Below are 14,107 nucleotides of genomic sequence, written 5' to 3'. Positions count from 1 at the left end.
ATTAAAACTAAACAGTAAAAACTCAATCGTTATTTGAATGACTAATTCATCGAGGATTTCTAACCAGATCAGGTTGCAATTCCCTAAGAGACCAATTATAACTTTTTGGAAAACAAGATTTTTGGAGTGTAGCGGAATTTATTAAAATGGGATAGGTTCAAAGAAAGAATAATGAGTGGTGTATAGATAATACAGTCACTGTTCCCTTTCCTTCTTATGTTTTTACCCTCCCATTTTATCCTACTTTCCACCAGAGTGAATACTGGTTCGGTTCCATCAGATGCACTCCTGAAATATAGGAGTGCAGAAATTTACCGATTGTGTGCTAGAGAAGTACATCCGATATACAGGGTGTTTTAAAACCTCTTCGAAAAACTCTGAGTGGTGATAGATCTAACAATAAGGAACCATTTTTGTTAAACAAGCTATGTCTTTTGCCTCGTCGTTTCGAAGTTACCGTTGAAAATGTTTTTGCGCGGGCGTAGGTCAATGTATGCGAATGTGTGCGTCCCTGTTTGCTTGTTGGGATGTTTGTAAGAGACGTGAAGGATTGTTGTTTTTGTTTGCGTTTAATATTCAATGCCTTTTCCTTTCAGTTCAGTGTAATCATCAATTGAGAATGGATTTCTACGCGTTCTTCCAGCAATACGCCGGGGACGAAGAGACCCATCGTCTCGAAGGCGCTGATAAAATCGAGCAAACATTGTGTGGTGAGGGTGATTTCTGTTTTGAAACTGTTGTTGGTACATGTGGAGAACTCTTCTTCCGTTTCCGCGAGCCTCCTCAAAACACATTACCATGTCAGCTAACTCGGGAACAGCGTAGACCAAGGGTCGTCAGCACAGAGCACGCTGGGTCTAGTCTCTCTTACCCGCGGAAAACGCAGTGCACTAGGGTGCACTCCGTAGCTAGCTTGTATGCTCTCTATCTCTCCCTGTTGCACGACGGTGCACACTGGACAGCACCGCGTACCCTTTGCACATTTCAGCGAGTGCTGACGACCACTGGTGTAGACATTCATTCTCAATTGATGATTAGATTGAACTGAAAGGAAAAGGTATTGAACATTAGACGTAAACAAGCAACAACGCTTCTCTTCTCTTACAAACATCTCAACAAACAAATGGGGGTGCACACATTCGCATATATTGACGTACGCCCGCGCAAAAACATTTTCAAAGGTAACTTCGAAACGATGCGTCAAAAGACATAGGTTGTTTAACAACAAGAGTTCCTTATTGTTAGATCTATCACCACTCAGAGTTTGTCGCAGAGGTTTTGAATCACCGTGTATAACTACAACGTATTTGAGTACACAAAGCCTGATGCTACTTTACCGCCAGAATTATGGGCCGAATTCGTAGCTATGACAGAAAGAACGACAAACAGTTCTGAATCTTCCATTCAAAGTTAAATGGGAAGACTACACGGAAAAAAGGGGTTAAGTCCATTTTATCAATTTTTCAGGGGAGCATTTTTAAACTTCGAAACTTTATAATTTCTATATTTGATTATCTGAGGATTTGAAAGTAGTACATCACATTGTATGCTTATTTTTCTGCAATCTTCATATAAAATAATAACACTATGCAATTTCCGTCTTACTATAATATCTGTCAGTCCATCTGTCTGTCCATCTGTCTGTCCACCAATTCTCTAGGCATCTCACATTTTATATTGTAGTAATCTAGAAATGATGTGTCAGTTTATTAATTTAGCATTGTAGGGTTAACATAAAACATTATCTTGTCATCAGTTTATTTATTAATTTATTTTCAAACATACAGAATGTTCCAAAATTTATGTTTTTTTTTTTTCAATGAACAGTTTCAAGTTTCAAATATTATTTTGCAAAAACATAGATAAAGTAATGGCAATGCAAAAGAAGACAACAGTAAAAAGCGATTGCTAATTTTTTTCTAGGAATCTCAACCCTCTTTACGGCCTTGCAATTGCAAAGTTATTCCAAACAATCAATACACATTTACTGACGGAAGGTAATATTACTATAGTATTCTTGGGCCTCTGCGTTACAAAAAACCTTCAGTTCCTGCAGATCACGGTACTTTTCTTTGGAGATAGGTAGCAGTCCTGTAGAAATAGATATATGCACTTTGTATAAGCGTGATGAGACCAAAAGATGAATTTACAACATAATAGTAGTAATTTCTTAAACAGAAGAGACACATAAAACAACTCACCCTCGTAACAGGATGATGGATACATAAACTCTCCTGCAGCAAGTGGTGGCTCCTGGACCTGGTGTCTAGTGGGATTTGTTACAACTGTTGTCGTCCAGCCCCAGTTGTATGTGTCTCGGTGAGTGATGTATCTTGGATGTCCCCGATCCACCTTCATCTCCTTGATAATACGAGATGGAAATGGACACTTTCTTCGGTATCTTGACTGCAAGAAATCTGTCCAGTCACGTATCATAGCATCATCAACTTCCACGACATCAAAAGGAGAAGGTTTCACTCGTGCATCCTTAATGATGTTCATCCAGTCCCTTGGAAGCTCAGCCCTTAATTTTGTTTTGATGAGACCCATGTCTTTGTCACTTTCGAGATAAGAATGTCCCCTAACTGGGAATGTCACATGAATGGAATCAAAACGCTTCAATTGGTGTACAAGATAGTGCATGTATCTGAAGAGCGTATAGTTCTTATTTTGCCCCCCACATGAGTCACAGAAAATTTCTACGTGCTTCACTTCTGGATCAAGTAGCGTGGTGACATAGTGGTGAAGAAAAGAAGCTACTTCATTCGATCCCTTTTTCCCTATTGTCTCTGGATAAGCATAAAATACTGCAGCATTATCAGAAAGACTATGTATATTAAATAAGAAGAGAGAAAGCTGCCGTTTATAGTACACAACACTAGTACTGATGTTAGGACATGGTAGATTTCGTTGAAAGTCCATGCAGATTGCCTCTGTGTTTTTGTGCTTTCTGCTCCTGTCTCTAGCCTGTCTCTTTCGCTCATAAAATGTATCGGCTTTGCGTTGGTGAACTTCATTTTCAGTGTTTTCTCTTCTTAATTCTTGTTTCAACGTTAATCTATCCTCTTCATTAGTTGCATTCTTGAGCTGCGTCTCCAGGCCTTTTGATATGATTGAAAATTTATCACATGTACTGCACGTGTCACATCTAGGAAAGCCGAATGAAATATTGAATCTTGTATTGATGATCTTACGATATGTTTCATATGATGCTACAGTATTAGGATACATCTCTAAAAACATCTTGTACATTTTCACAATACTGAGTTCTTCAGGTAGATACATTTTCTTGGTTTTCTTTATGCTATAATGACTAGGTCTCCCTTGAAATGATGCAATATGAGCACAGATGCTGTTCTCTACCTCCCGAGGAAGTTTATGGGCAATATTTCCATGTTTACCTCGTCTGTCAACAGGAGCAATGCCTTTTAGTTTCAAAGAATTTCTAATAGTTTCTAACCGTTTCTTCGTAATACCGTGCAGTGATAGAAAGGCCTTCTGACAAACAGGAACTTCTTTCATGGAATCGTTTCTGATTACTCTCACCTTATAATGAAATGTATAGTCACGCAAATTTGCTTCACATTCATCTTTGCGAGGTCTTCGACGTTGAATGTTTCCAGTAGAAATGAGTCCTGTCAAATGACTACTTTGTTCATTCCAATCTTTTAGCTGATTGAAATTAGAAATGATTTTCAACTTTTCTGAACTACTGAATTCCCGACTACACATTTTCTTGCAGCTACAGTCTTCTCCTAATTCATGGGACATTGTTTTAAGCTTTTTAGAAGCTTCAGAAAGTCTGCCAAAACTTTTCCGCTTTCTGGAATTGCTACTACTTGTGCTTGCTTCCAGATTTTCCATTTTCAGTTCACTCCACCACAGTAACTAATAACACTAGCTTTCAACACACTTGCACAAAAAACTTCCACTACCATCTAGCTCAGAGCTATTACTACCTACTTTCGTGCTTACAACAATGAATAAGAAAATTAAGTATATCAACAATGCACATTAATTTACCATGCAGCTGCAATAAGAAAGAAAATTTAAAAAACCGCGGTTTATAAATTGGCACGTGAAGGACTTGGCCCATTCTTTCCTTGTTGTGAAAGGACTTAACCCATTCTCTCATTGTAAAGCATATGTTGCTATGGCAATTTCTCTGTGACCAGACCCATTTCTTAAAAATTGGATTTATTCATCTGAAAGCGTGTCTAATGAACTGCATCTTGGTATATTCAACTCATTTTCATAAAAATTGGACTTAACCCCTTTTTTCCGTGTACTCTTCGTTTATTCTTCACCGCTCAACCTAGCATCTTTCAATTAATAGACGTTCTAAAACGAATTCAAATTGACACATGCATACATATTAGAAGTCCAGCAACAAAAATAAGATCAGGCCAATTAAAGAGAGAACAATATGTTAGAGACAAAATGGCAGAATTTGTACCAAAATCAATAAACAGACTCCAATATATATAAAAAGACTGTCCTACAAATTTTCCCCAAAAGAATAGCTCCAAGTATCACTGATTATTCTGAAGTTTAAGGAGTTTTGACTAAGGTTTATACTGTACAATATACATAATAATCAACATTTTTAACCATGCCTTAAGGAAGGGGCAGGCAATTTTGTAGTTTGCTGTCCCGAGTCACGAATTTACTGGTCCCTGCTTTGACAGTCCTAAGCCTGCATAGAATGGGAAGGAAAATGTTGATTTCCAACCAGTACTGCTCTATTGTCAATCCGGGACCGAACTAGTATTGTTTACTCCTTGGCTCCGGACTATTTTTGACCATGGGACCAAACTAGTAAACTCCTTTCCACCACATATAGGAGGAAAGAGATTAATTTGATTGTTTACCGTACTAGAAAAGTGGGAAATGAAGGCCTCCTTGGTTATGGGTTAAACATAACGCAGAGCCACATTTGAGACATCACAGAATAATCAGAAGACCTCGGAAAAAACCACTTCCGTCAGCGGAACAAATTTTTCTTACATTGACCTCCCCGGGAAACGACCTTCGGACCGCTTTGTTAGGAGGTGCACACGCTACCCGCATAGCTACAACGACGGACTTGCATTTAATTTGTTGGGAGTCTCTCTTTAACATTGCATACACCCGTGCTGGGAATAGGTGGCATGCTTATCGTGTATTAATCACATAATTTTCGCAGGAATTTACAAAGTTTATTCAAAATTCAAGGCAATTGCAAAGTTATTAATGTAATAAGTTTTGTAATTGCACGTCTCATTTATGTACCATACAATCCTAACAATGTTCGGTTGTTATTTACCCGGTTTTAATAGAAATTAATCTGAAACATACTGAAAATTCAACTAAAGGCATAAACGGTGATCAAAACGCGTGATGAATCTAATTCCTGGATTTTTCTGCAGGAAGTTTGAGCGTAGTAGAATCGACAACCAATAATCTCTACCCGAGTCCAAACCGAAATAACATCGTTTTAATAGCTTTTTCATAATCCAGTAGCACACGTTTCGGGACAAAAATCTTGTATCTTTGTCTAGTGAGTATGAAAACCTGATGGTAAGCACTTTATTTCTTTATGTTGTAAACTGAATTTTAGTGAAATATACTTCATGTTGTTCTCCTTGTATAGTAAATAAAATACAGAATATTGTGCGGAATATTTGTATGTCCAACACAGATTTCTGAAGAACATGTTTCTGTTACTAATTTTGTTAGAATTAGGCGGAGCTTTTTCTCTGTGTAATGTGTGTTTTGTTTGAGGTAGTTAAAATCGCGCATAGATATCTACCATGGATATTCCCATGAGACAATAAGTCTTTGCGACAAAATTTTCAGTCAATAAACTGTCCATGTGATCAGAATGTCCACAGCATTAGAATGTCCATGCATAAAATTTCCCACACCCATAAAATATCAATATTTAGAAAATATCCATATTTCGAAAAATCCATGTTCGTAAAAAGAAAATTATTTATTTTGAAATAATATTTACAAAATGTATAGCTCTTACATAGCAAATCTTATATTTTCCGAATCTAGCATTAAGCATTTTCATTGATATTTTCTTCAGGAGCAGTTGGATTTTTCATACTATACCCAGTTTTTCATTCGTAATTTCTTCAGCTTCAGGAGGGATAGCATTTTTCATATGATACTTAATTCTCAGTTGCTCAGGGATATTTGAACATTTCCCCATATTCTTTGTGTCATAGTGTCTCACTATCTATTCTACTTGTCTCTGATTTCTTTTATGGTTTGTTTACCGATTTCCTCAAACTTTTGTATTCTGCTCGTGTCTGAAAAAAATTCATCCCATATCTTGTTCTTTTTTTTTTCAAGCTATCGGAAAACCTCCGTACTGAAGTGTGATGAACAAGCATTATTCTGGGGAAGTGATTGTGCCAGCTTTCCACAACACTGTTATTCGTGCGCTGTAATCCCGTTAATGCATGCTCACATATGTTCCAAAATATTAGATAGAAAACGAGGCTACATATGCCTTCACTTGAGTGCAGTACCACGTACATAATAAACCTCTAACGAAAGTACGTGAATAGTTCATTAAGAAGTTCCTCCATGTTGGTAGCGATGTCAGCAAAACACCTCTTCATTATCTTGCAAAGGAACAAACGGGAGAGGAAGCAGAGCTGTTAGATCAATTACAAAGTTATTTTGCGTCGATGAGATTGATGATAGCGAAATTATATTTGTCGAGATGAGGCCGAGAATTAGCCATTGATTATCTGACATTTGCCTGACGTTTGGGGAAAACCAAGGAAAATCCAACCAGATAATCAGCCCAAGAGGGCAACGAACCCGCACCCGAGCGCAACTCTGGATCTGCAGGCAAGCGCTTTAGCCGACTGGGCTACGCCGATGTCTCCCAGTAATGTTAACTTTGCTTATATTTATTACTCATTTTGTGAAGTAACCTTCTGCTAAATTGAGATCTCCTAAACGTGTTACCCTAAATTTGAACTTCAAGCTTAAACCTATGTAATCGTATTGAAATTGTGAGAGAGGTATTAAAATTACAAAGAGAATTAGAAAGTTTATATTTTATTTATTTCAAAATATCAGATATAAAAGAATATTCCTGTGTTAAAGTAGGGAACACTAAGGTAAGAAGGTAAATATATCCTCATTATACACCATACAAGCCCATAAAGTAGCGAAGTTTAAAGTTACTAACCTTACCTAGAAAATTGACTTAAGTTCCATCAGGAACATTAGTCCTACGTGCTTTCCGGCTTTGCTCCCAAAGAAATATTTCGGGTGCTCATTTTTGGTAGAGGCTGAGTAAACCAACCACAGGGCAATAGAATTAGATCAATGGATATTTTATATTGCAATATTTTCCAAAGTAACTGGCTACATCAGCCGTCGGCAAATTTGTACTCACTATGACATCACTGGACGCGACCAGTAATACATAAGATGTAATATCAATCGAGGAGTACAAAGCACTCCATTCGGATCCCAGTGGCGGACTCTCAACACAAGCATCTGACGTAGACTACACAATATTAATTTATAGATGTACAATTTATATATTTTCTCGCCTTTATTTTTACTGTGCTACAACAACCTAGGAAAATACGTCACAAATTGCCACTTTAATACAAGTCGTAAACTTCCGTCTGTTAGTCACGATCTTTGTTTAGACATTACAAGTTTTCGTTCAGAAAACAAGTATTCCGATAAATATTGAATATAGAGCCTAACATAGTAGCTATGTAGGGTAGCGGTAGGCGACCTATGATAGGAGAGCATTTTAAATTAATCTAAGCCAGTGTGGTGTGTTATACAATGACGACGTTTTATGTTCTCATTTATTTCCAGCTCTCTTAATAACACATTACTTCACCTAGTAGACTTTTTTAAAGTCGTATTGGAGTCTCGTATGTTACTACGGATACAAGTTACTTTATGTTCAGATTCATTTCTTGTATATTATATTTTATTCATGCTCGGAATAACTCCTCTCATGTTGTAGTTCCTTTAAATCCAATGACTTGGAGCAAATATTCTTATACAGAGAGATCCTTCGTTACTCCACGAGTGAAAATTACCAATTCTACTCTATCAATATCTGTGTTTCCACCTAAAGCGAGAGATTAGACCACTGTTTATTCATATTTGACTTTATTTCTCGTTCAGGTAGTGTTCAAATATCCCTTATCCTCCTTTGTGTCGCTCGTGTGGATAATTTCATAGTGTTAAAAACATCAGATTATTCGGGACAAATATTGTTAGCAACTTTATTCAGACATGTTTTAATGAACTGTCCTCCATTATAGCACTTCAATGATTTTGCTATTTCCAAAGCAATAACATAACTTGCATGGAGTTCCCTTTGACTCAGCTTGTTTCATAATATTTTAGTCCCGGAACTGTTATTTGAATTTAGTTTCTTTTATGTTTTAATTGCTTCGCTCTGTCCAGCCCTAAGAAAAGAAAATTATGTTTATACTTATTTTCTACTGTATACATTTCCGTTTACAAGATTACATTGGATATGTTGATGCATCTTATGACGTGCCGTAATGTCGCTAGATGTTTGATTTATAAGTGGCTACTAGAATTTTAGAACACAAGAGGTATTTACGTTGTCACCAAATGCACAAAAATACTGTTCGTCCCATTCTTCCTTAAACACGCGTTTGCGAACAAATGTTTTAGGTTTGAGAAAGAAGCAATCTAAATCTTATCCTGTAACTCGCCACTGATAGATGCGTGTGTACTGGAGTTGTAGGGGATTTGGACGGAAGGGAGGGGGTGAAGCAAGGACAGTTTACTGCGCTGCCCCTTCGACGTCACTATTGCTAGTGATCACGATGAAATTTTTGCCGATTCCTGGGCTACATAATCAGTAAACGTTTACTCTAATAAAAACAAACACACTTTTAGAACGGTGGTGGAACTGGAAAGTAGAAAACCTAGTCTCTCCTGAGAGCATTTCTGAAAATGTCTTCAAATAACGGAAGAGTTTGCGGTTTTGAGAAAATTAAACCAGGCAGTAGAAAAACATAAAAATATGATCTATTTCTTAAAATTTCAGTACAGTCAAATTAAATCAATATATTCATTAAAGTTCACAGAATATTTTCAGTATATACAATGGATTATGATGTTTTGAACTCCTCGCTGTCGACTGACAGTATTTAAATCAAAACTAGACATTTAGAAATGGCGGGGCAACATAACAATGTGGTCGGTATGGCACGAGGTCATCGAGTAAGACAGCAGAATTACAAGCACAATACAACGGATACACACGCCGGGAAACTAGTCTGAGTCCGCTGAATTTGTGGCTAGAAACATTTCAACTCTGCTGACAGCAGAGAACAAATAAATATGTAAATATATAATAAATACATACAGAGTGATCCAACAAAGTTTTGGATATTCTCTTGAAACTAAATTAAGCAGTACTGCCTTTACAGTTCAAACCACATCATACAATACATTACTTAAGCCAATAATCATTAACTCTCTTAAGGCTGGTTCACAATAAACCGGGAACGGAAACGACAACTGGAACAAGAACGGAAATATTGATAAAACAAATGTATTTCAATGTGAACATTAGGAATAAACTATTATGAATGCTCACATTTAAATACATTTATATTAATATTAGTTCCGTTCTCGTTCTCGTCGTGTTTCCGTTCCCCCTTCATTGTGAACCAGCCTTTATCTCTGTAATTTTGCACACTAAAACTACAATTAAGAAGAGAATCTCGAGTTAAAAATAGACTTTTGTTTATTCTTTAGAGATTTCTGTGTCATAGAAATAAAGCGAATTCGAGTTGTAAATATGTTAAAAATGAGGTTTTTAAAATGCATTCTACATTTATATGCACATGTAGCAGAAAAATTTAATTAAACTTCCCACATTATTTTAGGAAGTTTTACTTCTAATTCTTACAGTAAAAATTACTCAAATTTCCTCAGAATTATATAATCTCCTTATCTTATTTGTGCCAATGACTGTTAGTGTCTGATTTTTAAAAGTGAATTATATAATATTTATTGAGTTTAAATTTAAAATGTCAAAATTAAAAATAAAATGTCTATAATAGAACTTGGTAAGTATGTATTTATTATTATTTCTTTATTACATCATTCTATATTCACGTCATAGCGGATTAGTTATATTCCAATTCTTAATTCGCCATCACCCACTATATAATGATAAATTAACAATACATATGGCAACCTGTAAATATATGCTAAGTATCTGTTTAACATTTACTACTACTACTACTACTACTATTATTATTATTATTATTATTATTATTATTATTATTATTATTGTTATTATTATTATTATTAAAATACTTCTACATTTGCTAATCTAATATTTATTTTCCCAAATAAATAAATTTCTAAATTATAGACATCAGCTCAAAGAATTTGAGTGACCATAAGGGTCGTGAATACAATAAACACGTACAATATAATGTGATGTGATATATTAAAGAAAAAAGAAAGTTAATTGGTGAAGGCAAATATAAGTTGATTAATTGAAATACAAATGATGATGTAATATTTGAAGAGAAACCTTGATAATATTTATAAGAATAGACATTACATAATCAAAAGGAATGTGAAGTTCCTTTAGATAATTCCATGTGAATTTTGTAATAGAACCTCTACTGCCAAACAGCAAACCAATGACAGACCATTGTTTAAGAGGGACGTTGTACTTTTGAGAAAGATACGGCAGACAAGGTTCATATATAGACTTCTTCTCAATATCAAATTCGGTGGCCTGATTTAGGTTTATTTCGAAACGGATAGTAGAGTCAAGAACAAGAGCCCGTTTTAAGCGTCCGTTGATAGCAATAATGTCTGCCCGTCTAAAAGTACCATCTGATGATACACAATGTATTTCCTCATGAATCTCCCAATTTAAAGTTTTTAACGATATCGCCAAAGCATGTCGTACACGATGATGTCTGGCATTGATCAGCAGCTCGCCTTTGGGGCATTGTCCAAGCACGTGTCCAAGTGTATAATTCACACCAACATATAATAATAATAATAATAATAATAATAATAATAATAATAATAATAATAAAAAGTCTAGTGAACCCTTCTGTTTGAAACCATTAACTTCAACTTTATCTTTTCTATATTCAAACTACTTAAAGATTATGGTAAGCATAAAAATGGAAACCTGAATATCTTCGATATCACTTTAAAACATATTAAAATCACATTAAATGTCTTGAAAAATTTAGGATAAGATTGAATACCAAATATTAAAAACAAAAGAGAAACTCTTGGAGACTTCTCACCATGAAAACTGATATTTGTTAATTTTATTTGTCAGTGTAAGTGCTGTAATCATCACTGAAAATCTCATTAAAATTCGCCATGAAGAATAAAAATTACGATTTTCGTAAAATAATGAGGGGCTTCACATCCCGACTAAAATAATTCTACGTCATTAGTACAGACCGAATATTTAGTCCTGACAACTCAGCGACGCGAAAGAGGGGAAGTAATACGAGTAGTGGGGAGAGTTTCGGAGTAGAGATAAGGGCGAGCGGTCGGCAAAGGAATGCAGTACAGCTTAACTCTACTGGAAACACAACGCTATACCGCATGCGTGACATCCGTTCGCTCAGACTGCAGGCAACAGACTAACCTGAACATCCCTTGGCGTAACTTAATGGACTCGCCTGACCCAGGTACAGACTGTCGGGACCAAATAATCGTACTGTACACTATAAAAGAAAATAACTCTTTAAGCGAAAATTCCACCCACAATAGGCCTATAATTTTCTCGTGTTACAATGTTCTTGTAAGAAACAAAGAACAAAAGAGCATGTGGAAATTTTAAATTTGAAATTGACTAAACGTCATCAACGGAAATTTCTGCGCCATTTTTCAGACATTAAAGTTTGTAGTCTTACGATGTCTTTATTTTCTATGAATTTGGATACCTTTAAAGAAGCCGGTTTTATAAAATTGACAACTCTATAATGTTATAAGAATGAAGTTATGAGTTAAAGTACTTGCGGTACCTGGATTTATGTTTATCTGTAGGTTAAGATAGATAACTCAGAAACACGGACATTTGCACAGACAAAACCAACTCCGTATCAGTGCATAGAACTTGAAAACATGTGTGAGAATTCACATATTTTATCTCTAAAGTTCTAATGATAAAATTTCGATTGGAAGTGCAATATGGCAATATTTCCATCTAAAGCGACGAGGAAGAAGTTTACCTGCCCACGAAAAGGAAGACATCCTGAGGTAGACGAAGAGGTTTTGAAATTCATATAGGAAAGGAGAAAAATGGGTTTCATATGATTAGTAACCGATTGTTGTTCACAGTAAACATTAATTTTGCACCTGCTTTGTAGCTGCGCATTACATTCGCCAAGGAAACATTTTTTATAAAGCCTTTAAAAATTGAGGTGCGGATTACATTCGACTAAATATGGTCATATGACGAAATGACATTTCATACTAGCGCGATATGGACAGTGTTACATTTCATATGGCGTTACGTTACATTTCGTATAATGCAGTATTTAAATAATTTATATGGCGTTGTGTTCCATTCTATAATGCTCGACTTTCTAATTCACATATGATGTTACACTCCATATGGAACGATGTTAAATTTCGTACGCCGATATGTTCCATTTTATATGACGCAGTGCTTTAATTCATAGGCCCATGACATTTTATTCAGGTCAATACGGCACAAGCTACGTTCCAATTCATATAGCACGATGTTAAATGTCATATGGCACGATGACCATTTCTTATGACTCAGTGCGTCGATTCATATGGCGTTTTGTTTCAATTTACATGGCACGACTTTATCGTTCATATAGCACGATGTTCCATTTCATATGGTGTGATGTTAAATGTTATATGGCGCAATGTTCCAGTTCATATGACACAGTGTTCCAGTTCATATGACACAGTGTTATAATATTCATATGCCATTTTGTCCCATTTCATATTGCACAATGTTCCAAATCATATGATGGATTGTTCTAATCATGTACTACGAAGTTCCATTGAATTTGGTACGATTTTCCATTTCATATGGGACTATGTTCCAATTTATATTTCACGGTGTTCCATTTCGCATGGCACGGTGTTTCATTTCGTATGTCATGGTGCTCCATTTCATGTAGTATGGTTCTCCACTTTATATGGCACTGTGTTCCATTTCATATGGCACGATACTCCATTTCATATTTTATGATGTTCAAATTCTTATTGCACGATGTTCCAATTCACATTGCACTGAGTTCCAGTTCATATGATGCGATGTTCACTTCATAAGCCACTGTGTTCCATTTCATATGGCACAAAGCTCCATTTCATATTCTATGATGTTGTAATTCTTATTGCACGATGTTCCAATTCATATTGCACTGAGTTCCAGTTCATATGATGCGATGTTCACTTCATATGGCACGAAGCTCCATTTCATATGGCACGAAGCTCCATTACATATGGCACGAAGCTCCATTTCATATTCTATGATGTTCTAATTCTTACTGCACGATGTTCCAATTCATATTGCACTGACTTCCAGTTCATATGATGCGATGTTCACTTCATATTATAAATTACCAAAAAATAGCTTCAAAACTAGATTTTACAATTGGTTATTAAATAATCCTTTTTATTCTCTTGCTGAGTTTTTCAACACAAATTTGTATGAAATTGTATTTTAATAAATAAGTTTAATTGCAATTTAGTTAGTTTTCTTTAATTTAAAATTTTCAAATTATTTCATGTTTTCATTGTAGGCTATTACTTAAATTTTACTGTTTCTTTTATGAGTGTTTTTTAAAATGTATTTATATGTTTTTCAGTGTATTCTGACGAAGCTTGAAACTGTGTGTCTAATGGCCAAATAAATTGAATTGAATTGAATTGAATTGAACTGAATTGAATTGAATTATGCCACTGTGTTCCATTTCATATGGCACGAAGCTCCATTTCATATTTATTATGTTCTAATTCTTATGCACGATGTTCCAATTCATATTGCACTCAGATCCAGTTTATATGATGCCATGTTCATTTCATATGCCACTGTGTTCCATTTCATATA

The 14,107-nt window shown here is 35.5% G+C and overlaps 1 protein-coding gene across 1 annotated transcript; it reads right to left on the bottom strand.

The window, feature by feature from the left end:
* Positions 1-1,635: 1,635 nt before the first annotated feature.
* LOC138707286 (uncharacterized) lies at positions 1,636-3,507 on the bottom strand. The gene is made up of 2 exons (XM_069836605.1): positions 2,202-3,507; positions 1,636-2,091 (listed from the first exon to the last, which is right to left on the bottom strand). The coding sequence occupies exons 1-2, from the start codon at positions 3,283-3,285 to the stop codon at positions 1,985-1,987; spliced, it is 1,191 nt and encodes a 396-aa protein (XP_069692706.1). The 5' UTR covers positions 3,286-3,507; the 3' UTR covers positions 1,636-1,984.
* Between the last annotated feature and the right edge of the window lie 10,600 nt (positions 3,508-14,107).

This window comes from Periplaneta americana, chromosome 10 (assembly GCF_040183065.1).
Source record: "Periplaneta americana isolate PAMFEO1 chromosome 10, P.americana_PAMFEO1_priV1, whole genome shotgun sequence".
NCBI lineage: Eukaryota > Metazoa > Arthropoda > Insecta > Blattodea > Blattidae > Periplaneta > Periplaneta americana.
The sequence above is the reverse complement of the archived record's forward strand: the minus strand, read 5'-3'. Positions and strand labels throughout refer to the sequence as shown.

Excerpts from the sequence above, each read along its gene's own strand:
- LOC138707286 (XM_069836605.1), bottom strand. The coding sequence starts at position 3,285 with ATGTATCTACCTGAAGAACTCAGTATTGTGAAAATGTACAAGATGTTT. Across the intron at positions 2,092-2,201 it reads TCCATCATCCTGTTACGAGG|GACTGCTACCTATCTCCAAA; the intron begins GTGAGTTGTTTT and ends CTATTTCTACAG.